Raw genomic sequence first — 24,255 nt, forward strand, 5'->3', positions numbered from 1 at the left:
ACATTCTTTGGCCACCAGGCAGGTGGGCAGGGGACACACCACACTGGCATCTGAGATCCCCCAAGACACTGCTCTTACCTTGGTCTCCCTTGGGACCTGGGGGGCCAGGTGGACCTGGGGGTCCCGTGAAGAAGGTTTCTGCAAGGAAGGAGACGGTGATGGTGTGGGTAAAGTGCTGTTTCTGGGGAAGCAGCAGCTAGCACAGAACCGGGTGCACTGCAGATGCTCAGCCGTGCGGGTGACACTGTAAGGATGTGTGTGGGGATGTCTGCACCCTCAGGATTGGGCGTGTAAATAAATGGAAAGGTGACTATGCAGATGGTGGGTGGGTGGGTGCGTGAATGGGTGCATGGATCTTCCACGGGGGACGAGCTCTGGCCCCAAGACGCTTGCTCTTTCTTTTCCACCCTTTTCTTTGTTAACGTTGTTACCCTATTTGTGTGCCTGCATCCTTCCTGCTTCATCAGATCCCTAAGTACAGTGACCAGGCCTCTTGGTCACTCCCCAAGGACAGAGCTGGCTCTCTTTCTTCCAGCCAGGTTCCCAGTGTAGTTGGGTTGGCTCAAATATTTTCCCCACAAGCAGCAGGTAGCAAGGGGATTCTGTATTCACACTCCCCTCAGAAAAGATCAATGCAGAGGGTGGGGGACCACAATCAGGCTAGGTCTGAGGACTGGATGCCCCCTGATGTTACCTGAGTCAGTGAGGAAGGATCCTGGTGGGCCAGGTGGGCCTGGCGCGCCTTCCCCTAGGAAAAAGAAGCCCAGGATTCAGTCATGCTCACAGGTAAGGGAAGAGCTTCACCAGGGGACAAGCCAGGGATGCTCTTCCTGAGAGCCAGCCCAGAAGGACCTGGGCTCTGGCTGTCCATGTCTCCCACCTCCCCTGTCCTTATCCCATCCTAGCAAGGAGTTTAGCCCTCACCTGGAGGGCCTCTGGGTCCTGGTGGGCCTGGGATGGAAGGCCCTGCAGAAGGAAGAGAAAGTGCCGGCCTTATGGGGCTGATTGACTCCTGAGGTCAGAGTTTCCCTCATGACAGGACTCATGACTCCCCACTTTTCAAAGATCAGTGAGTTCTTACCTGGTGGCCCTCGTGGGCCAGGTGGGCCAGGGGGACCTCGTAAGTCAACACCTTCTGTGGAGAGAAGCAAATAGAAACAGAGAAGGCTGTGGCCAGGTCTTTACCATGCTCCTAATCTTTGACCAAGATGGCTAGTCTCTGGGCTGCAGCCCAAGCCCCAATTGCACGACAGCCCCGTAGGTCCCCATCTGTTGAGATGCCACCATTCTGAAGCACAGCAGGACTGACAACTGACAGTGTGGAGTGGTGGGTAAGAATTTAGGCTTTTCTGTGTCAGCCAGCCAGTGTTCAATCCTCACTTCTGCCTACCTAGCTGGCAACTTTAGGCAACTTTTCACCCTCTCTCAATCTTTCTTCCATCATATAGGGATGCTGAGATGGCTCAGACCCAGCAAGATGCCACCAAGTGCTGAAACTCTAATGCCCTGGCTTCACACGGCTGGGGTTGGCTGCCATCTTTACTGCTCAACAGTCAAGGCATTCAGGTGGGAGGCCCCGCTGTGGTCCCCCTTGGGCTCTTTGTGGACAGGAGGTAACAAGAGTCAGACCTCCTGTGACTGAGAATCCAAGAACACCCATCCTTGCTTTCTGAGTTAGGTTTGTGTGACTTCTGCCAATCACACTTACTCCCAACATCTGATCTGACCCAGGTCCTACTGGAGGGTCACAGCCTGTCAGCTGTCTTGTTCTTGTGGCTGTGCCTCTCACACAAAACATTCTCTGTTGTTCTTACCCAGCTCCCACTGAAGAGCAGAGAACATGGCTATTCTGATGTCATACTTTGCAGTGACTCACTGGTGCAGCTTTCCCTGGGCCCTGACAACACTGTCATCTCTTCCATTCCCTCCCCAGCCTGTTGTCCCCATCTGTTGAGCCACAGATGGCATGCCTGCACTCACGAGCAGAGAGGACCTCGGAGATGGAGCTGCCACTGCTTATGAATGAATCACCAGCAAGTCCTGGCTCCCCTCGTGGGCCTGTGGGGAAGACACAGAGTTAGTGTGCACACTGCGTCAGCAGAGTTCTGTGGGGCGGGTCCAGATTCTGGGCGGGGCCTAGTTGAGGGAGGATGTGGCAAGGAAGGGCGGGCCCTAGAGAAGAGAGGCTGCATTTCAGCTGAAGGAGGAAAGACAGATAAGGGGGAAGAAAGCAGGGCCAGGGCAACAATGGCGGCTGCTTCTGTCTTCCACTGTTATCTTGACAAGTCACTGGACAGTAATGTTATTATCAGAGTCTGGTCATCTGAAGCCCAAGGCCTGTGAAAATGGTCTGCTTAACCTTGACCAGAACACTACAGAGCCTCCTGTCCTGAGGAGCCCCGACCCTCTCAGAAATATGGGGAGAGATGAGAGAAGGTGGAGGCTTTGCAAGGCCCGTGGTGAAGAGAGGCCCATTGTGGAGAGTCCAGGAGGCCCTGGTATTTCTTCCCCCACTCTTTATCTATAATTCAGGGACTTAAAAATCCCATGTAGAACCACACCCCCATCCCACCCCATCCTCACCCAGTCCACAGCCTGTGATTTTACAGAGTGAGACATACCTTGTTGTCCTGGGAGACCAGCAGGGCCAGCCGGACCTGCAAACAGTTATAGAAAAGGTTAAATCATATCCCCTCCTCCAAAGCTGAGGAAGGGGCAGGTACCTGGGGACACAGGAATTCTCCCAGAATGGAATAGCAACCAGAGGCCAGTCTATAAGACTGAGGTGGGCAGGGCTGTCTCTTTTGACACTTTCTTTACTGGCTGGGGACATCTAGGTCACTTAAATATCCACTACTCACTGGAGCTTACTTACATAGGAGTGGGGCACACTTGCATTGGGTATAAATCATGTAGTTAATTTGAATATAAATATTTTAAATAATTAAAACATAAAACAAGATAACAGGCATTTTGGAAAAATAAGGCGGGGGGACACAATTCTTTAACATGTAAGCATTTTGCTTTGTTGTGGTTCAGCAGTGTTTTTTGGCTTTTGTTTCCATTTTGTGAGAAGGCAGCTGTACCCACAGAGCTTACACATACTCCTGACGGTGGGGTTCTTTTACCTCCCTAGAGCTTTGCTACATAGTTCTGTAATCATGGCGGCATTTCCGCCTCACGGAGCACTGCATTTGGGTTGCCTCAGACACCTGTTGTATTATTTTTCTAAGAAACAGAGTTCAGGAGCCTTTATTCTGACTGTTCCGGCTCTGGAGACAGAACAGTCTGGATGGAAACCTTCTCCTGCCCCTTGCCAGCTGTGTGACTTTAGACGAGTAATTTACCCACTCTGGGTGTCAGCTTCTCATCTACAAATGCTGAGGGTAGCATCAGGCTCTTTCCTTATGAGCACGGGCTGTCTCTCTCTCCATAATTCCTGCCCTCAGTGGCATGATTTGAACAGATGTGCCTAGAATCTGTTGTATCCACAGCCTGCTGCTGATTTGGGGCAGAGCAAGAGAAGCAGACTGACCTGGAGTCCCTGGAGGTCCCGGGGGTCCCATGGCACCAGGAGGTCCGGGAGGTCCGGGCACAGTGATTGTCGATGATCCCTCTGGAAACAGAAGAAACATAGAACATGTCGCCTTCAGAGGTGCTAGGACCCCAGGAGGCTGCAGGCCAGCAAGACAGGAGCCTCTGCTTCTCATCCCTCTGACATCCTTCCTTCCCTGTGCTGACCTACTGGTTAAGAAGCCACAACATGGTGGTCTGTGCTCACCCTCATCCCTCCCGAAGCACTGCTACCCGCTGACACTGAGGCAGATGGCCTACATAGGACAGGCAAGTAGAACTCAGGGAGGAACCCTCCTAGGCTGCCTACCTGAAGTCATGACTCTGCCAGGAGCGCCAGGTTCACCTGGGGAGGACAAGGGGAGTCGGCAAGAGGATTAATCGGTGGCTTGATGAATCATTTTCAGAGCCTCTGGTTGCATTTGAGGGTCATCTGTGGTCCTCTTGCCCTCAAGCTAATAGGATTTGAATAATGAAGGGCACCTACGCTACACTGAGCATTTCCCTCTCAACTTAGACCCAAGGCCCAGAGTCAGTCATCTCTCAGAGAAGGGCTCTCCTGGGAGGCTGTTTTGCCATTCCATGAGGCCAGAACCGAGGCAAACCTGAGACTTACGCTCAGTCCCCACCCCATTTTTTCTTCCTGTAATGGCCATAAGCAGGGAAATTAGCTGAAGATCAAAAGGTAAATAAAAGTCACGATCCCATGCATGGATTCCCTGAGTGACAGGACAGGACACCATGAAAAGGGTTTTGGCAATTGGCAAGTCTGGGCAATTCGGAGGTCACGGCTCTTCTGTGCCGTTGGTCTTGAGGGACAAAAATGAATGTGAGTGAAGGGCTCCCAGGAAGAGGACACAGGGTTCGTATGTCCCCCAACATTTCCACCACTCCAGTACCTCTTGACTAACAACCTGTGGGTGGATGGGCTTGGGGCCAGTAAAGGAGTAGAGAATGGCGTGGATCCTGGAGCCGGGAGCCAGGCTCAGTGAGAGAGACCGACTAGCACACTTGAGCGCTACTCTCAGAACTAAACAAAGAAGCTCCATTGCCCAGGATCCTTCCCTGGACCCTGAGGTGTGTGAACAATTATGCTAAGCCCCACAGTGGAAGGAGTGGCTTTAGTTTCCTCTCAGGGAGAGCGGAAGGGTAGGCTTTGCTCGCGTTCCCACAGCAGGGGACCAAGGCCAAGGCAGGAGAACGCTCTGTGAGAATACACTCTAACAAGTGATAACCTGTAGTGCATCTCCTTCAGGAGAGCCTGAGGTCCCCAGGAATACGTTGTGGTATCCCTAACCCCGAGGCCTTACTGAAGCCACCAGAGATCTACTGGCCTGGGAAGTCGGAAGTAGGCTGTCATATTTTACAGCTGTGCTCATGTTTCCTCAAAGATCTTTTTGGCTGAACTGCTCGTTAGAAATAATAGTTTTTAAAACCTTTTCTTCCTAGGGTTCCACTTGGGGGTGTTTGTAATGGTCAGAGTGCCAAGGCTGAGGAACATGACACAGGACAGAAAAGAGTATGTGTCCCTGAGTACTCTGTATTCCTAGGTTTGCTCGGGGTGGGGTCTGATAGGCAGGATTGAACTAGAACTGAACTCTGTACCTGTGTGGCATTGTCCCTGTAGTCCTTTGACTTGCCCCTTAGCGGGGTTAAAACACCCCTCCCTTCCTATAGACAGCTCTTTCTTCATCTCTGCTGTCTTCAGCTTTGGTGACAGGAGTATTTTAGAGACAATGTAGACATTTTAAAGGCAAACAAAGGCTTGGAGAGCTTGAGAGACAAGCAAACTTCCTTTCCTATCTTTCTGCCACAAGGACCTGGGGATGTGAAGATGAGCCCTGGGTTGAGCCTAGAGCAAGTGGGGCCTGAGGACTCAGGTCTCAGTGCTCCCACCTCTCAGCCTTCCTTTGGAGCCACTAGATGCCACTGTTGGTCCAAGCTCTGGTCAGAGCAGACTTCCCGCCTGCCAACCCCTCCCGGCTGTAAAAATGGCTGGTGAGAAGAAAAAAAGAAAATACCTTCTTGGGAGAAATCACGTACCTTTAGTCCCTGGTCGGCCAGGGCTACCAGGAAGTCCTGATGTGATTAAACACAGTCAGTCAGGATGATTAAGGCCCCACAGTTCTGGATATCTGCCCTCCCTCTCTTCCCTCTGGCAGTAACCAGCCAGCGCTCTGCCATTCAGCGTGGCCACACTGGCTGGCTGCCTGACAGAAGCAGCAGGATCCACTCAGGTCTTGCCTGAAATCACCTGGTGTAGAGTAGAGCTCTCATCCAGAACCCTGTGGCATGAACCCTGGCTGTCTCTGAGACATGGCAGCCCAGCAGGGTTGGGTTGAGGCAGAGAGAGCATCTGGGGGATTCCTGTCACCCTGGGTTACAAAGCTGTCACTGTCCTCCCTGTTGACTGCTGTGGGGCCTGCCGTGTCTAGCAGCAGTTGTTGGCCTTTGCATAGTCTGGCCTTGGTTTCACTATCTTTGTCTGACTAGAGAAAGTGAGGGGCTGGGCGTGGTGAAGATTTCTAAGCCCGAATAGGTTTTATTGATGGGCTTTAATGAAGCCACCATCCCAGAGGGACCCCTGGGAGCCAGTGGCGTTCGTGCAGGGGAGTACACACTCCCTTCATGCCACAGGGGAATCCACATCAGCTGGCTAAGAGAATCCCTAGCCAACAACTGAGTGTTCCTGCATCAGAGACAGAGAGCATGGTGCAAACAGAATCTGACATCACTGATATCAGAGTGTTACCTACATTATTCTCGCTCTATGTGTGTGTGGGGGGGTGGTTCCCTTTATGGTGCTTCTCAGCACTCACTGGAGATGGACAAGGGAAGGACAGGCTCATGTAACTAGAGAGGCACTGGCCATAGCACCTGGCCTGGCAGGAGATGGCAGTTGGGAGGGACTGGATGACTCACCCTGAGGTCCTTGGGGTCCTGTGAGACCTGCAGAAAAGAAGACACAGGGCCAAGAGTTGAAAAGTTAAGGACTGCTCCAAGGAGCCACAACACAACCTTGCACACAGAGCCGGTGGGCATGGCAGTAAAGGGCTCAGAGGCTACAGGAGGATATGCCTCACAGTGGTCTGACCCAGAGTCCTCCCATCTCTGAGCAGAGAGCAATTCTGTGAGCTTTGTCGTGAAATGTTCCGATGCTCCACTGGGCGATGGCCTTGAGCCCATTTGAGTTCAGAGATGCATCAGGAATATAAAAGAACCAGGAATCCAGAAAGCACCCCCCTCCCCACCCCGACACACACATATACACAAGATGCCAAATGCTGCCATCACCCCCTCTGTTAAACTTCACCTAACACCAGCAGAGGAGTCCAGGTTCCTGGGTGCATGGTCACCATATCTGGTTTTGACTAGTTTTTCCCACAGAACTGAGAATCCTGTTTTTGTTTGGCCCTCGGTGGAGATGCTAACAAGGCCTCTCCTCTCTGACCAGTAGGTACTGGTGGAGGCCTGGGTGTAGCCCCAGGAGGGGAGGCAGGCAAGACACTGAGCTTGAGGTCAAGTCTACATCTTGAAGATCACTCACACTCCTGTCCAGAACTCCTTGCTTACTTTCATCTGTTAAATCCCTCTTTTTGAAATGTTAACTTGTGATTAGAGTTCTGTATTGAGCTGCTGAGGGCCACAGGATAAGGCTAACGCACATGCAATGCAGCATTTGTGTGTCTACCACTTTCTTGTGTTCGTACACACCAGAACATCCCTGAGCACACACGTAGAACACGGTGTGTCCATTTTCCTGTCCAATCAATACAACAAGAAGCCAGTGATTGATGCCGGGCGGTGGTGGCGCACGCCTTTAATCCCAGCACTTGGGAGGCAGAGGCAGGCGGATTTCTGAGTTCAAGAGTTCGAGGCTAGCCTGGTCTACAGAGTGAGTTCCAGGACAGCCAGGGCTACACAGAGAAACCCAGTCTCGAAAAACAAACAAACAAAACAAAAACAACAACAACAAAAAGAAGCCAGTGATTGGACAGGGAAAGGGGAGGCGGAGCTAGGAGTTTCAGAGACAGAGACAGAGGAGACGGAAGATGGAGCAAGAGGAAGACGATCCAGATTCCTGTGGCTTTAAATAGCCACAGGCAGCTATGACTATCATAAGAGATAGGATAATTGGGATAACTTGTCTAATCTACGTGTGCAGCTTGTATCATTATCAACTGGCTATGAAATGATTGTGTGGGCATCTTGTAAATTGAGAATTTATTAATATATAAATCTGACTAATTATAAGTTTCAAGAGATTTGATTTACTGGGTTAAGGGGATTTGTGACCGCCGACCTTAGTGGGTGGATGGCTGAGAAGGTACAGGCGGTTCTAAGGGAGATGAACCGGAGAAGGAAGACTGCCAACTACGGCTAGCCAAGAGGCGGCGAGACCACTGGGCAGAGAGTAGCTGGGTATAGCATGGGAACTTGCCGACTTTCTAAATATTTCCTGCAACAATTTCCTGTCTCGTTACCTGGCTTTCCTGGGTCTCCAGCGGGTCCTGGGGGTCCCCGGGTTCCAGGCATCCCTGTCAGGCCTTGCTCACCTGCAAAGAACATAAAATATGGGACTAGCTCTCCCTTGGGAAAGTGCCTCAGAGCCCGTGGGTTTTCCTCAGTGGCTTGCTAGCAGATGGGCAGGAGAAAGCATGGTGACCAAGACTGCTCCATGTCCCTTTGTCATTAGAATGGAGGGCCCAGGTGCATAGGAAGGACAGGGAGGGGCAGACAAGGGCAGCTGGTGACCATGAAGACCACAACGTGGTGACTAACCTCTGGAACCTTGCTGTCCATCAGGGCCAGCGGGACCTGGTAAAGCAGAATAGTAAAGTCTGTTCAGTTCTCTCTCCTGTCCCAGGAGGCCTGGAGCACATGGTCTCCTAGGTGGAAGGCACTTGCAGCTCTCCCCATGGCTGCCAAACTCAGGAGCCTTGTCTTTGTGACACTCCCCAACAGTCTCCTTGCAGCTTCTCCTGAGGTGCATTTCCCTGCTGGGAATGGTCCAGGACACTGTCGCCAGTGCACTACGAGAACTGTGTCTACCTCATTCACCTGAGGACCCACAAATGAAGGTCCTTCAGGTTCCTGTCACCTCTCCCCTCAGCATATTCCTAACCTCCTTTCAAGGTGGGATCCCCTAGGACTTGCTTCGTCAGCCATACCATTGGCACCTATGCATGGACAGGTTTCCAAACCGGCCATGACTGAACACTTTCTAAGTTTTAAGGAACACCTGAAATGCCCTTGCTTCTTTCTGTCCTCCGGGCTGTAAATTATCTCTTTTTAGATTGTATCCTTGCTCTTGGAGCCTGTCACCACTCACAAGCTTTGTAACTTGCAGGGATGAAGTCCTGCATACAGTAAGCACTTACTAATGCTTAGTCAGTGAATGGTTGTGAAAATGTCATATCCCCATTGTGGGGAGGTGGGGGGAGTGAGCTTCTGTGGAACTCAAGGCTGAGGCCAGGTTCCTTGGAGCTTCCCTGTCTAGATATAGGCACCTCAGTAATGGCTAGTCAAAGGGCAGTGGCCTGAATCTGGCTTTGAAGCTATCCCTGAGATGGACTACTGGGGATTCCAGGGAACCTCAAACCTTCTAAGTCCTTGGTAGAGAGGAAGTACCCAGGGAAGAAAGGCAATGCCTATTCCAGAACAATGAGAAATTCCCAGTAATCTGGAGTTAGAGCGTCCCTGGAGGGGTGCTCAGCTCAGACTGTGGGACACTTACCCACTGCGCCTCTGGCTCCGGGTTCACCCACAGCTCCAGGCAAACCTCGAATGCCAGGCTCCCCTGCAAAGAACAAAGGACCTGCTGCTGGAGGCTAACTCACTATGCCTGCCTCTACCACCAGTAGCAAGCATGTGCCTGCTTCCTCCTGCTTCCTCTCGCTTCCTCTTCACCCAGAGGAGCTGAGAGGCCCAACCTCTGCTTTGTCACCAAGGTCAGAACCACCTATCAGTTCTGCCCTATAGGCGGCAGGTTCAGACTGACCCAGAAGCCACGGCTCATCTGAGGGGCACATGTATGAGTCTGATTGTGGTCAAAGCATTGTTACTTTAGCCTGTTTTAACCCATGCATGTGAGCAGCGGAGAGGCCGAGTGGTGCGTACTTTATGCTGCTTTGGGAATTGATTCTTAACTTTCCCAGCCAGATTCTCCCAAAGGATCAAAGACAGCTACAGCCTCTGCACCAAACAGACACGGTCTGTAGCTAAATGTGCATTTAGATACATGCTTAACCTCCATCCTTGATGTATTTAATTTTTGTCAGAGCTTTTCTTAGATTGGAAGTACTTTGAGGGTTCTGAGACAGAAATTCTGCCTCATCCTTCTGTATTTGTCCCACTTCTGGTGACTGCTAAGTTGTTTTGTTTTGTTTTGTTTTTCGAGATAGGGTTTCTCTGTGTAGTCCTGGCTGTCCTGGAACTCACTCTAGACCAGGCTGGCCTTGAACTCAGAAATCCGCCTGCCTCTGCCTCCCAAGTGCTGGGATTAAAGGTGTACGCCACCACTGCCCGGCGATTGCTAAGTCTTAAAAGGTCCTAAATACGTTAAATTCCTGGGTAGGACTGACCTGTGAGGCCTCTGGGTCCTTTCTCACCCTGGTCACCTAAAAGAAACATGGCGGAGGGGGGGGAATCATCAATTATGAGCAAGGAAAGCAGTCTCCATTCATGACACTGAGCCCTGCAGCAGGATGCTGGAGAGTCAGTCGCTGATGATGTTAGAGGAGCCAGTCCACTCGTGATCCACCCACAATCCGACTCCCCGACAACCTCTGCTGTGGCGAGGCACAGGGAGGACCAGACCAGAGGGCAGACACCTCAGAATGTGCCTCCTCACCACTGTGAAGACCACCCAACAATGCATATGTGAGGTGGGTACTTTGTTTCCCTTCTTTGTGCCTCAGTTTCCCTCTCTGAGAAGCTGAGGAAGAATGAGCTCGCAGCTCCTTTTCGGCCCCAGGGCCCAGGAACTAGAGCCATATGTGCTCTTGGACCCTGTACACAGGCTGTGTCTGGGCGTCTAGCAGCAGAACAGACCACGATGAAGGCTGAGCAGCAGCGGGAACTGTATACCTTTGGGTCCTGGTGGTCCCATGAGTCCTTTGTCACCTGAAAGGGAGACAGGTACCTTAGTGTAGAAAGCCCTGTAGGGGATGGCCAAGAAGGGCCAGTGTCTGTCTCTAAAGACAGCTTCCCACCCCATGCTGGTTTCATCTCCCTGCCTTGCACTTGGAGGCTTGCGGTCATGTCCGTCAGACCCTCTCTGAACCCTGAAGTCCCTAGACCTTCTTGAATGAGAGGTCTCTACAAAATGCTTTTTATTTCCTGCTCGTCCCCTAGCTTACCTTTGACACCAGGAAGTCCCACTTCACCTTGGAGTCCTTGGGGACCCACAGAGCCTGCCCAACAGAGGAGGACATATAGTTAGGTGAGTGTCCCATCTTTGGAAGAGCTAGACACACATGTACACTTGAACCTGGATACCCTGAGAGGAGAGCTGGAAACCAGGCAGCCCATAATACACATAGATGTATATCCACCTTGAAACAGAAGTCAGTGGCTGCTCCCCAAGGACTCCCTCATCTCCCTATGCTCCTGCTGGCCCACACTGGTCCCTGCCAGTCACCAGGCTCAGACATTAGAATGCCCCAAGTATGCTGACAGAGACGCTGGCTGCAGCTCAGGCTGTCAGGGTAACAGGATGGGTTATTTGATGCATATGGGACAAGACGGAGGCAGGCTGGGAGCTTCCTGTTGGTGAGGCTGCTGGAAGGTCTCAGCTCTGACACCAGTCCCACAGTGCTTTGGACAGAACCTCCTGAGATACATGAGCTCAGCCACAGGCTACACTGGGGACTTCCGTTCTGTGTGTCCAGGAAGCTTTCGTATAGTCACTTCTTTTGCTTTCAAAAATGTTTGGTTTTCCCTTTAACATCCCTTTCTTCACCACAGAAGCAGCGTGTATTTACAAGCAGCACACTGACCTGGGGGCCCCTGGGGACCAGGAGAGCCACTGGGACCTGAGAAACAGGACAGAGACAATCATCAGAAGGCCAAGTACTGGCTGGGACAACTGGCCCTATTGTGAAGGGCAAGTGAAGTTGAAGGAGCTTATTCATTGAAGGGCCAGATGGGTCCTCCCCAGGACAGAACACCAGAGGGTCCAGGCCTGACCCTTGTGGGGAAGCCCCAGCTTGGCAGGGTCCACAGAGCTTTGCTTCTTCCTGAGACATTGTATCTTGATGAGGGGTGGAGACGGGAGGCCGCCACTCTGGGTGAGTATTTGGGTCCTCGTCAAGGCAGAACTCACCTGGTTTCTCAACAGTGTCACATAATGTGTCACTGAACAGAAATAGCGACCTGTTTCATGCCTGGCTATAAAGCCAAAATTGTAGCCCAGTCTTGACAACCAGAACTCCTTTGTAGAAGAACACTTGTGGCTATTTCGTGCAGATCTGGGGCTACCAACCTACACTCTTGGGAAGCCCAGGACCTACTTCTCTGAATGTGACCCCTCCATGAAAACTTGGGTTGGTCTTCTTGACATACCTCTGAGACCTGGAGAGCCTGGGACACCAGGAAGCCCCCGGGGACCTTGTTCTCCTGCAATCCCTAAGGAGAAACAGAAGAAACATGCTGAGAAACTCCTACCATGGCTGTCATGTTTGGAAGGGAGGCTTCCCAGTCTGCCAATGGTCCAGTGATCATTTGGTGCCTCTCATGGTGGGGCCATTCATGAGCGATGCCCTTCATGAACTCGGGCACCCAGATGGAGCGCAATAAATACATGAGAGGATCCACAATTCTCAGTGACCTGACCTGAGCAACCTTTTGAGGGGGAGGGGCACCAAAAGATTCCCAGGGTCCTGCTCAGTTTCCTATAACATCAGTCTTATGGTTAAGGAGCTGAGTTCAAACCTCCCCAGCTTCCTGAAGCTCTAGTCTTCTGACTCAGCCATTCTGCCTTTTGTTTCACTGAGTCTCAACCCCAGAAGCTGGAAGTCCCCAGTTTCACCCTACCTTTGCTTTCCACCTTGACCTGGCTCTGTTCCTTACCCGCTCTGGGAAGGTTACTTCTCTCTGGGTAAGCCCCCAGTCACAGCCTGGATCAGACCCTGGCAGCCAGGCCACACTTCCTCACTAGTGACTACAGGGTGTAGCACAGACCTTCCCCACTATCCTCTTCTGCAAGTGCTCAGACACCGGAGAGAGGATGGATGGATGCAACTAACCCTCTTGGTGTAGACATCACCTCTTACCTCTGTCTCCTTTCTCTCCAGACCCAGGAGGCCCAGGTTCACCACGAGGTCCCATGGGGCCTGCTAGCCCTCTCTGACCTATGGGTCCTTCCATGCCAGGATCGCCTAAAGGTGGGAATGGTCAACCTCACAGTTAGGGGTCTGCACCATAGCCCGCAGACAGCCTCTCCTCAGCAGAACGATGGCCCAGAGCTTCTTCTAGGCCTCTGTTGTTTCTTTTCCTCTGAAGCCTTGCTCAACCCAGGACCAGAGTGACCCCGTGGGCACCTGACATCCTGCCTCTGCCCCAAATCTGTAAGTTCCTTCTCAGTTCACCATCTTCGTGCTGGTTTTGCCTTGATGCCATGTGTGGCTTGCTGCCATTGGGTCCCCCTTCTGCTTCTTCAGCTTCCAGCCCCCTTTATCCACCTTTTGGGGTTTTGGCTTTGGTTGCCCCCTCTTCTCTGAACGTGTCCCTAGGTGTGTGCCTGTTGCGCCCTCTCTTTTTTCAAATTTCCTATTTAACTCTATGTCTTTCTCTGTTGTAGCTACTGCTGTCTTCTAAAACAGGATCTACGGAATAAATGCTTAAGAAAAGAGAAAGGAGGAAATGAACGTTAGAGAAGGGGGCTCTTACCAATGCTGCCTTTTTGTCCCTTTGGTCCTATTGGACCAGGGTGGCCCAGGGGCCCAGGGATACCTGTGGATATAAAAGAAGATCTCAGCCTGTGCTTCCTCCTGAAGTTGGCAGCTAGGACTGAATATACCCAAGCCAGCAGCACCAGAGATCACTGCAGGTTACACACCTGGTGTCCCAGGAAGGCCTCGGTCTCCTGTGGGGACAAAAGAAAAGGAGATGTCAGATGGAGAACCTGGCCTGGTCCCATGAGGAGCCACTAGCAAGATTCACATGGGGCTCTCCGGAGCAGATACATCCAGTTCCATTCAAATTGCTAAAACCACAAATCCTTTTTTGTGTCCTTAGGCCCTGTAAGCTGTCTGAGACATAATTATAGTGAAAATTGGATGTTTTCCTGAAGTTCAAATGCATTCAGAAGTCCTGTACACATCAGGCTGGGGACTCCAGAACCACCAAGCTCCCGTTCTAGGCAGGGTGAGGAGGAGTGTGGGCTTGTAGGCCTGGGGAGGCAGACTTGGCTAGGGAGCCAGGGTGTGTGCTGAAGTTGGAGGTGTGTAGAGACAAATAGGAATGAAGGGCTGGCAAAGGAGAACCAAGTCCCTGCCTGGGATCTCTCGGGGAATGAGGTAGAACAGGGTCAAGGACAGAGGTGGACCCTTCTCGTGGAATGGTGCTTCCTAGGGAAGGCACCCCTGGGTGCAGAATCCCTTGAGGTGATAAAGACAGGAGGTTCCTGGGTCCATCCACTTAATCAGAGACTCTGGGAAGGGCCCAGAATCTTTGGATAGTTCCTTCCCACACCAGTTGATAAGTCTCCCAGTGAAATTAGGCAAGAGAGGCAAGGGGCAATAGGATTGGGAACCTCTTCTAGCAGGCATAGATTATAGCTGGTTAAATTGCCTTTCTCAGCCTGAGGGGTTTTCTGCTTGCTTTAACCCTCACCTCCCAGTGTTTAAGGTGTCTTTGGAATACTTACCTTTAGGTCCTTGACTCCCCATATCGCCTAAAATCAGAAAGACGACACTGTGAGATCGTGTGATAACCAAAAACCACTTTCACACCCGTGTTTCACAGATGTTTGGCAACATGTGAGCCACATATCACGGTGAGGGGGCGGGTCCCTGCAGCCCTGCCAGAGACACCCAGGCACAGACACTAGGCTTCTCCTATGTGGTGCCTAGGCTTCCAACCCAGCTGTGAGGTCTGACTGACTGCAGAGTCAACTCACAGCCTTCTGACAGACAGGCAGATAGGTCCTACCCACATCCTTCCATTTACACAAAGGAAAAAAGATTCCAATCCTAGGGAAGTATGCCTCCCTTTCAGGAATGAGAACAGGGGGAAGGGTGGGCCACTGCCATACCTTTTGGACCAGGACTTCCTCTGAGATTTCCTACAAGAAAAAGCAAATCTTGAGTCATACACACACACATACACATACACACACACACACACACACACACACACACACACAGGATGGGTGGTGGGAAGAGGCAGAGGCTAGCCATTACAAATATAACCCCCGCCCCCTTGTTGTTCCAATGATCTTGAACAATGAATCTCTCCTGGACTCAGTTTTCCCACCAGTGAAAGGGGATTCCAGGCCTGCTCCGTCTTGCCTCTTAGCGTGATGGAGGGATAGGATGGGAGGCAGAGAGAGGCTGAGTAGTGTCCCCAGGACAGGCACAAGGCCACCCAGGCCCTGTGTCCTGGCCTGCTCTCACCGTTCTCCTGCTCCGTCCTCAGCTTGTTCCTTACAAACAGCCAGATCGCCTCCTGACCGTAGCTGTCCAGCTCAGCCTTGCCTAATCCAGGTCCCAGGCTGGGGGCCTCAGCCTGGAGGCGGTCCCTGCTGCTTCTGTCCGTCTTGACGTCATGATACAGCACCCTGGTATTTTCCAGCTCCTCCACACGGGCCTTCAGCTTCCTTACCTCCTCCGCTGTGAGGGACACACGTGGACCACCAGTGAGGACTGAGTCTGGCACTTGCCCTGGGGCCCTGGGTCTGGGGCGCTTCTTCACACCCCTGGTTACATATTTCAGCAATACATATGCAGAGACAACCCTTGTGGGCAATAATGGCCAACGTCCTGTTGAACCTCAAGGAACCCCGCCCTGACACCACCGGAAACTGGTTCTCCTTCCTCTGGGAGTTAGAGAGGTGGTAGAAAGAAAGAGATTAAATACTCAGGCATAAAGACCAAAGGGCAGTGTGGCCTTATTAACAGCCATCAGTGCAGGAGCCTGGGGCAAAGCCAAGATCTTAGACTCCTGGTGTTCTGCACAGTGATCTCAAGACTTGGGCCAGGTGCCTCGAGGGGCTGTTTCCTATCTGTACTGGGTTTCTGCCCGTAATCTCCAGCCAAGTGGCTCCAACCCTCAGGACCACCCGTGGTTTCCCATCGCTAGGAAGGGGTAGAGGGGCTGGGGACTTTAGGCTTGGTGGCCTTGACACCTACCCAGAGCAATGAGGCCGAAGAGCAGGCCCAGCAGCAACAGCCAGGTGAGCAGCAGGCCCAGCAACCACTTCCACCAGCTGCAGCAGGAGCCACAGGGGCACCAGGCAGGTGCAGCCCCCCATGCTCCGCCACTGGCGCCACCGCCACCACCACCGGCTCCTCCGCCTTTGCCTCTGCCACTGCCGCCACCTCGGTCATAGCTATGGTTTTCTGTGGAAGAAAGAGGAAGGTGAATTGAATTCAGGAGGCTCCTTCCCATCTCCCTTCAAAATTGGTGACTTCATGTGGGAAGGGGGAGGAGGAGAGGGGAGGAGGAGGAGGGGGAGGGAGGAGGAAGAAGAAGGAAGAGGAGGAGGGGGAGAAGAGGAGGAGGGGGAGAAGAAGGAGGAGGAGGAAGGAGGAGGAGGAAGGAGGAGGAGGAAGGAGGAGGAGGATGATTTGAATTTACATGGGACTTTTCATGAACAGAGGGTTACAGCTGGAGAGTAAGTCTGAAAGCCCCAGGCTTCAGCTGTGTGACCCTGGCACTTTATAAAATGAGGTTCAAAGACAACCTGCTTCATCAAACTGGCTATGAAATGAAGTCATTGGAGGACTCAGCCCAAAGCACAGGGGTTAAAACATCTTCATTGTTTTGAGAGTCACAAACATCTGTCACAACACCTTCGTCTGATTTAGCCTAAACCTACACGCTCTGGTCGCTAGGCCTCACTGACAGCACCATGGAATCACACTTAGTACCACGCATGAACCTAGAAACACGTTTCAGAAGGTAAGGCTGGCGGTTCTCTTAGGGCGATGGGAACTCCGTGAGCTTCTCTCCCAAGGCAAAGGAGGAGGTGAAGACACTGCAGGGGGCTGGAGCAAGCATGGGACAGCACCATCTTGAGCCTGTCCTGTTATGCCTACCCTAGCAGGAGACTCTGGGCCTCAGGGATCATACAGGCTGACAATTAGGAGTTGTGGAGCCTGTGAAACATCATCTTTGTGACTCTGTGGTTACCCTGGGCCTCAGCTGTCCACTCCCTTCCTACCCTTCTTCCTGCCAGGCCTTTAGGAGTCCAGGTCTGAATAGCTCATGTGTGACATCATCTGCCCACTAACCCTGGCCAGCCCCTCAGATCCTTTTACAGAGGGGGGTGTCCCCCATTCTTACTCACCTGCTGAGATGGCCTTGCTCTTTGTGGACACGGTATTTAGGTCTCCTAAAAGCACATACAAAAGTTTGGAGCTGAACATGAGGAGTGGAAGAACACACAGGCACATACATGTGTACCCACACACATCCACCCTCATACATGTGCACCCCCACATGTGTACCCCATACACATGAACCTCCATGTAGTAAACCCCACATGTGACCTCCCACATGTACACCCACAATGCACCCCTACAAACATGCACCCCCCCCACTGCACCCCCACATTAAAGCTGCAGCTTCTTCCCACCCAGCAAGTCTGAGGAGGACTGGGTTCTAAGTTCCTAACACTCTTGGGTACCGCCAGTTGACCCCACGTCGTGGAGTGTTATGGTCCCAGAAGAAGTAGAAATGAGAGGCGGCCTCTTTGAAGCTGGGTAGGTGGGGTCAGATTCGTCTTACCATTCACATCCGCCTTGAGGCACGTGTCGGCAGCATATGCAGCCTGCTTCTCTTTTTTCAGAGTGTCTTCTGAAAAAGAAGCTGTGCACAGAACCAGTGACAATCTGGTCTAGTCTCTCCCCATTCTCCCTGCCTGCTCATATCCCCTCGCTCCCTGGGAAGACCAAGGTTAGTCTGGTAGGAAGTTAGTCCAATTTTCCTGGGTTAATCTCCCTCACTGGGGGCTGTGGCTAGACTCCTGTTGCCCACAGACTCCCTGTGGGAGCTCCCAAGTTTTCCTGGCTTCTCTGTACTCAAGGCAGGTCCAGGCAGTTATTTTCCATCAAAATGAGATCCCTGTGATTTGATGACTAAGTCCGTTCAAACCACCTTCTAAGAATATTGGCCCTCCCGGATCTCTGAAGCCCATGCCACCCGCTCCACCTGCGCTCTGACTTACTTGAAGAGATGCTGGCGGGGGAGGCAGTGAAGACCTTCCCACTGTCCTTGGTCATGATCAAGAGCTCCATCTCCTTCTTAGCTGGTACGTTGTCTTTCTCCAGAATCAGGAACTTGCAGTCTTTATGCAAGAGGTCGTCACTCTGGACACTGGTGGTGCAGGCTGGAGAGGACAGAAGTGGATGAGGGGGGAGGAAAGGAGGTTCACCAGTGTGTATGGGGGTGCTTATGGTCTCTTAGACAGTGATACCATGAAGCACCTTGCTGGCTAGGTCTGGCCATCATGAGGTTAGACCAACATTAGCAGTGCTGGATGACTGGTCTATGAGGCTATCTTCCTACCTGCAGACACAGGATCTTTCTTGATCTTGCAGAAGTTTCTTCCACCAGCCAGGCCCTTCTTAAACTAACCTAGTAGACTTGTGCTACCATCCAGGGCAAGCTTTTGCTAAAGCTCTCTTCTCTCGTACACAGACGACATGTCCACCCCAACCACTTGCTTGCTTAGGAATCACGTCATCCTCTGGAACTGACTGGCGTACTGTGTCTTTCTCATCTGCTCGTCACCCTGGCATTGTCCTGCTCTCCCCAAGAGTCTGGTCCACATGCTACCCTGACACCTGGGAAACCAAACTGTCTGATACTCAACAGTGGGTACTCAGTAAAATTTTATTTTGACGGAGTAAATTTCTGATTAGGGGGAGACCCACCAGGATCTAAGCACTGGAAGGAATAGCTCATTCCACGGGGGTGAACTCAAGTTGATAAAGATTCTATATAGAAAGCATTGAGATGCTGGCAGCTTCTCTGGGCTCCCTGCCTCTGATAAACCTATCTTGTAGGTTTATCACGTAACAGAAGAAAGCCAGCAGTTCCCAGATAAGTGTGGTGCTGGAGTGTAAGGGACAGTAGGGAGGTGTTGGGGGTGGGGCTTCCTGCTCCTGGGAGGAACGCAAGACAATGCTTATCTCTGTAGAAACATCCATGAGACCTTTGGGCTGAGTTGTGTGTGTGTGTTCCAGGCCACCCATGGGTTCTCGCCTCTTTTCCAGGATACCATGTGTTATATCAGGCACTTCTTTCTGCATGTCAACCTGGCCCTAGAAGCTGGTACTAGTACTCACTGGCAGAGGTGGACACACCGGTGCTGGTGACAGTGGGTGGCTGGGGCACGTTTTTCTTTACACCGTACGCTGCAAGAAAGAAAGCAAGCGCTAATGAGCTGGCCAACCTGAGAATGTGACTCAGGAGGAGTCTGATCAGCCCAGAGGAAGCAAATGAAACCAACTCTCTTCAGGAGTGTGGGGTTTAATTTCCTATCTTTTCCAGTTCTTAAGCCCACTTCCTTCAGGAAGTCCTCTTTGACCTTACTCTTTACAAACTCACTTAACTCCTGTTGCTTTACAGGATTCTCTTACTGCTTCCTGTGGGTTAGGTGTTTTCTATTCCAACTCAGGAGCAGGGAAGATGGATGCAAGAGCTAATCACCACCACGCCCCTTCCCCTGCTCTAACCCCAGGTCTGCACAGGCTCAATGGCCCAGGTGACACACTGTAAAAACAACCACTAAGATTTATTTGAGTGGCAGGGGGCTGCAGAAAAGTGTGTGGTGATCGCCAGAGACCTCTGGCCTGACCAGCTGGACTGAGAGATACATGGGAGCTAGAAGTCGCAGGGTGGAGGTGTTGGGTTCACAGGCTCCCTGTGTGTTTAATTCACACCAGAGCCGGTGAGGGATAAAGGTTGGCCTCCCTAGGCTCCGAGGGAGGGCTGTTTTATTGGTGGAAAAAGGCCACTTAGTCCTTTTAACTGTTTGTAAAACGGTATGTTGTAGGTTGTAGCGTCTAAGGGCCGTCAGTTCCCACCCAGTTCTAAGCTCCAAACCTGCGCTACCAACCTGTGGAAATGGTGGCTGTGCCATGGGAGAGGCCGGAAGAGCTGGGGGCCAGGTTGTTCTGCATGCCAAACACTGTGAGAGAGACAGAGAGGAGGTAAGGACGTTTTCTGGGAGCTGGAAGCCTCCTGGAGACCCTCAGGTCATTTTTCGTGAAAACATTTTGCCAGTGGCAGACTGTAAAACGTTCCTGGTTTTCACTGCTCGTAGTAATGTAGTAACGTGGTCATCTCCCACCCAGAATAAACATTATTAGTCACTGTCTCAGAGAAGGAGCCATGTATTTTCATAGCAGCGGTTCACGTAGGGTCTGCCAAATATTAACCTCCCTCAAAATCCTGAAGCCTGCCATCCCTGTGGCTCTTCCTTAGGCTACCACAGCCTGTGGTTGTCCACTGTGGCTAGTGGGTACACATTGTGGGAACTCCATACAGACCCACGGGCTGATCAATATGGCAGGTCTCTACTTTTCCTTTCAACTCTTCTGACTCAAGCACGTAACGTCCCCCCGTGCCCCACCCACTTTTTAGACAGCATGTCTTCTTCATACCATATGTTGCGGGATAGCACCAATGAGCTGGCCAACCTGGGAACGTGGCTCGGGAGCCGTCTGATCAGCCCAGAGGAAGCAAATGAAACCAACTCTCTTCAGCAGTGTGGGGCTTAATTTCCTATCTTTTCCTAGTTCTTAAGCCCACTTCCTTCAGGAAGTCCTCTTAGACCTTACTCTTTACAAATTCACTTAACTCCTGTTGCTTTACAGGATTGATTCTCTTACTGCTTCCTACGGGTTAGGTGTTTTCTATTCCAACTAAGGAGCAGGCAAGTTCAATGTAGGTACTGATCACCACCTGTCTCTTCCCCTGCTCCTACCTAGGTCTGCACAGAGGCAATGGCCTGCGTGGCACACCATAAAAACAACCACTAAGATTTATTTAAAGTGGTTTATTTGAAGACCCTCCCCCCTTGAGACAGCATATCTCTATACAGCCCTGGAATTCACTGTACATCTGTATGGTCTTGAACTCAAATATTTACCTGTCTCTCCTCTGGGGTTCTGGGATTAAAAACGTGTATCACCACACCCTGCTAAATCCTTGCTCCAGTTGACCTCCATGGCTTGTGGTTGTCCACTTAACTATCTGACGTAGCCTAGGAACGCTCAGTGGGAATCACTGGGATTCCCAGTGAGGGACTGTCTGTCTACCTTGAGTCGGCCTGTGGACACGTCTGAGGGGATTGTCCTGATTGCCTTAACTGATGTAGCTTTCAGTGCCCTCTACTGCCCCCTGCAGGCATTTCACAGTAACGGTGAGCAAATGTACATGCAGGCAAAACATTCATCCACACGAAATAAACACAAATAAATTCTTTTCAGCATAGCATAAGGGGACAACCAAGGTGACAAGGTGGCAGGCTCTGACCTGAGGAGCAGCTACTGAGTCCGGGATGCAGTGTGGGAGGGCAGGACGCCATGTTATTTGGCACTCCAAAGACTGCAGTGGGAAAGAGAAAGCAGGTGTCTGTAAGGCCCAGGGCAAGGCAAAAGCCCTGTGGCTCTGTGGGAGTGTCAGAAAAAAACTGTGGGATCTGGCTCATGTGTCCTGTTACACTTTTGTTGTTAGAAGAAAGAACTCTTAATATTCAGTTCTCTCTCTTTGATGCAGAGAGCCAGACACTAGTCTGTGGTACCTCAGGTCCTAGCCAAAGATGATTTTAGATGGCCAGACCTGGAGTAGACAAGTGGAACCCGTTAATGGCTCTCTTCTTAGTGGCTCCATTTTATAGAGTGGGGTCTTGGAAAATTAATTGAATTGTTCAAGATTCCCACAATCAGTTCATGCTCATTGATACATGATTTTCTGATCTTTTTTCTTTTGCATTATATTTCTCCTGATATCCCATCTGGGATGTTCATTCTATAAAAAATACCTGCTAGAATCTAGTTGATTAAGTTGAAATGAATGGGCTTTGGCCATTAGGCCAGGAAAAACCCTCCCCGGAGGCCGTCAGGATGGCACAGAACAGGGGAGATCTTCAATGGCAGGGTAGAGCTGTGGCTGTCCCCATCTGGGTGTGACGGGCGTCTGCAGTCACACCTACCTGATCCTGCTGAGTAGGCGTTGGTGTTGAGGAGGGAAGTACTCTGGGTTGTTATGTTGTTGTGATAGGTCCCCATGGAGGACCCTGCAGGCAAGGTGGAGGACCACATCTGGGGGGGGAAGTTGGCGTCCAGTATTGTTGAATCATAGGTTCCTGACACTGGGAACAGAAACACACACAGACTTCACTGGGAGAGATTTGAACTCTTTCCTGCTAGGGCTTTCCAGCACTTTAGCACCGAAGTTCCCAAATCTCAGTTCAGGACAGCCTGAGGCACCGAGTCATTCTACTTTTGACTGAACAAGATTTGATCTCTTAGATCACAAAATTCTTGCCAGTTCTTGGTGAAGTGTGATATTAGTTTTGCTTTAGTGTCTACTCACTATGTCTTCTAAGCTTCTTTTTTCTATCTCCTGGTGACCTGTCTCCACCAATGGGGACAACTCCTTTATTGCCCTGCCATTTTCAAAGCTGCCAAGGGGTAGTTCACTCAGGAGCTACTTTTAGTCATCTTTAGCAAATGTGGGGTATGGACCTGACAAAGGAATGTCCAGGTATAATAACTCCTTGATCATAGTAGCCTTCTTGCTTAGATACTCATTAAAGCATCTGTGTCAACTAGACACAAAGGCACTCTGTTTCTGTCAGGGCTCTTTACAGATCTTCAAATATGATGCTATTTCTGCCTATTACACGGGAGAAGGGGCTGGCCAGACCGTTGCTAACATGCTTGGAGGCTTGGCTTTATAGGGAAGTCACACAAGGAATGTCACAGTATCAAGACTTTCCCAGAAACAGTAGGAAATCGCCATGCACAGATGTCAATTCTTTCCTCACCTCTGTCCATGGCTCTGCTAACTTCTCTTTCTGTCATCCAAAGAAGAAATATTTCTCTCATGGAAGACACACACTCCATAAGGGTGCTGAGAACTCCTCATCCTGTGACCCTAGCCTCTTGGAATCCTGTTCAACTTCCCAGCGACCCTTTCTCCTCCATGGCATCGACTGTGCCCTTCTAGTTCAGAGCCTTTTCTCAAGGCTTGACACACCGTGGGCACAGGATAAATGTTTCACTCCCGATGATGAAAACACTACAAATCTCTTCTCGGTCTTCTTTCGGGGAACCTGACCAACACATCTAGCACTCTCAGAACCTGCTGGTGGGGTGGGGATCTCAAAGATTTAGAGTCGGGTACCACATCCCCAGAAGACAGCCAACCGGGTGAATTGAGAAAGCCCCACCCAGATCTTCACAGTGTGGAAGAGCAGGTGCTCAGTATTTTTCCAATTCTGGCAAAGCTGAAAGGTCTTCAGGGCACACCTGCCACACTGTCCCCACGCTTACCTGAGTGGGAGCTCGCTGTCACCGTTTTGGTCTCCACGGTGCCTTTCTTGGGGATGGGCAGTGTGTTGGAGGTGTTCCTGGTGGGACTCGCACTTGCGGATCGGCTCCCCTTGAGCAAACGTTTCACCTCATCCAGCTCTGTCCCTGCAGAGAACCCCAGACTCTCCCATCAGGCCCAGCACCCTTTCCTAAGTCCAAAGATCAGGGAATGGATATTGATGGCCCTCTGATATGAGAGAGGCTACCATCTGCCTCATATGTGGGGACACTCTCCGTTAGCTTTATAATGTTAAATTTTGCTGATTTATAACTGTTATAAACCTGACCGTTTGTAACCTTAGCAGAGTCATAAATACAGGAGCTCCGAGTCCTTGGAAGATATTTTCTGATTTGACCTCATTAGGCACCACAGAGGTGACTGTGCCTGGAAGACACTGCTGTCTATCTGGTTTGGGGCTATTAGAGAGCTAGGCTCTTTAAGAAACTAGCTTAACAATTGTCTTTCTCCTGACTGTGGTCTCCTGACTGTGGAGCCTTGGATGACCAGGTATGCCTGCCAGTGCCAAGGGGACTTATTATGTTCCTAAACATTACACTGTGTCTGCATTCATATCTGCTTTAGTTTCAGGTCCATCCTGATGGTTCTATTTGTAACAAGGTGAGCTAATAGAACAAGTCCTTGTGTCCCTTCAGAGTGGCCAACAGGAAGGAAGGGGGTATCAGGCCAGGACAATGAGCAGGAGGCACACAGAGAGACAGACAGCAGGTGCTGGGAAGTGCCCTGCCTCTCTCCCCAGAAAGTTCCATCCATTGAGATCAACATTTCTAAGCCTGGAAAGACTGGTGAGAAAGGGTTAGACACAGGGTCAGATCCTATGACCAGGTTTCAAGCTCTGGGGCCAGCCTTGCTCGGGGTTCTAGGCCCACATACCAGCTCTTCCTTCTTTTA

General features: G+C 51.2%; 1 protein-coding gene across 2 annotated transcripts in view; it reads right to left on the reverse strand.

The window, feature by feature from the left end:
• The window catches only part of Col17a1 (collagen type XVII alpha 1 chain), a 46,108-nt gene that overhangs the window by 7,317 nt on the left and 14,536 nt on the right, over window positions 1-24,255 (reverse strand). For both annotated transcript variants that reach the window (XM_028774218.1, XM_028774210.1), the window contains exons 9-41: window positions 23,307-23,450; window positions 21,962-22,120; window positions 21,283-21,354; window positions 19,862-19,933; window positions 19,089-19,157; window positions 17,966-18,127; window positions 17,527-17,607; window positions 17,087-17,131; window positions 15,927-16,136; window positions 15,192-15,407; window positions 14,831-14,860; window positions 14,444-14,470; window positions 13,634-13,660; window positions 13,465-13,527; window positions 12,849-12,953; window positions 12,139-12,201; window positions 11,574-11,609; window positions 10,935-10,988; window positions 10,663-10,698; window positions 10,158-10,193; window positions 9,311-9,373; window positions 8,356-8,391; window positions 8,058-8,129; window positions 6,496-6,522; window positions 5,617-5,652; window positions 3,884-3,919; window positions 3,536-3,616; window positions 2,622-2,657; window positions 1,981-2,058; window positions 1,082-1,135; window positions 925-966; window positions 695-748; window positions 79-138 (exon numbers count right to left, since the gene is read on the reverse strand). In XM_028774218.1, coding sequence (XP_028630051.1) covers window positions 79-138; window positions 695-748; window positions 925-966; window positions 1,082-1,135; window positions 1,981-2,058; window positions 2,622-2,657; window positions 3,536-3,616; window positions 3,884-3,919; window positions 5,617-5,652; window positions 6,496-6,522; window positions 8,058-8,129; window positions 8,356-8,391; window positions 9,311-9,373; window positions 10,158-10,193; window positions 10,663-10,698; window positions 10,935-10,988; window positions 11,574-11,609; window positions 12,139-12,201; window positions 12,849-12,953; window positions 13,465-13,527; window positions 13,634-13,660; window positions 14,444-14,470; window positions 14,831-14,860; window positions 15,192-15,407; window positions 15,927-16,136; window positions 17,087-17,131; window positions 17,527-17,607; window positions 17,966-18,127; window positions 19,089-19,157; window positions 19,862-19,933; window positions 21,283-21,354; window positions 21,962-22,120; window positions 23,307-23,450 — 2,382 coding nt within the window. The remainder of the gene's footprint in view (window positions 1-78; window positions 139-694; window positions 749-924; window positions 967-1,081; window positions 1,136-1,980; window positions 2,059-2,621; window positions 2,658-3,535; window positions 3,617-3,883; window positions 3,920-5,616; window positions 5,653-6,495; window positions 6,523-8,057; window positions 8,130-8,355; window positions 8,392-9,310; window positions 9,374-10,157; window positions 10,194-10,662; window positions 10,699-10,934; window positions 10,989-11,573; window positions 11,610-12,138; window positions 12,202-12,848; window positions 12,954-13,464; window positions 13,528-13,633; window positions 13,661-14,443; window positions 14,471-14,830; window positions 14,861-15,191; window positions 15,408-15,926; window positions 16,137-17,086; window positions 17,132-17,526; window positions 17,608-17,965; window positions 18,128-19,088; window positions 19,158-19,861; window positions 19,934-21,282; window positions 21,355-21,961; window positions 22,121-23,306; window positions 23,451-24,255) is intronic.

This window comes from Grammomys surdaster, unplaced genomic scaffold (genome assembly GCF_004785775.1).
Source record: "Grammomys surdaster isolate TR1022 unplaced genomic scaffold, NIH_TR_1.0 66, whole genome shotgun sequence".
Classification (NCBI taxonomy): Eukaryota; Metazoa; Chordata; class Mammalia; order Rodentia; family Muridae; genus Grammomys; species Grammomys surdaster.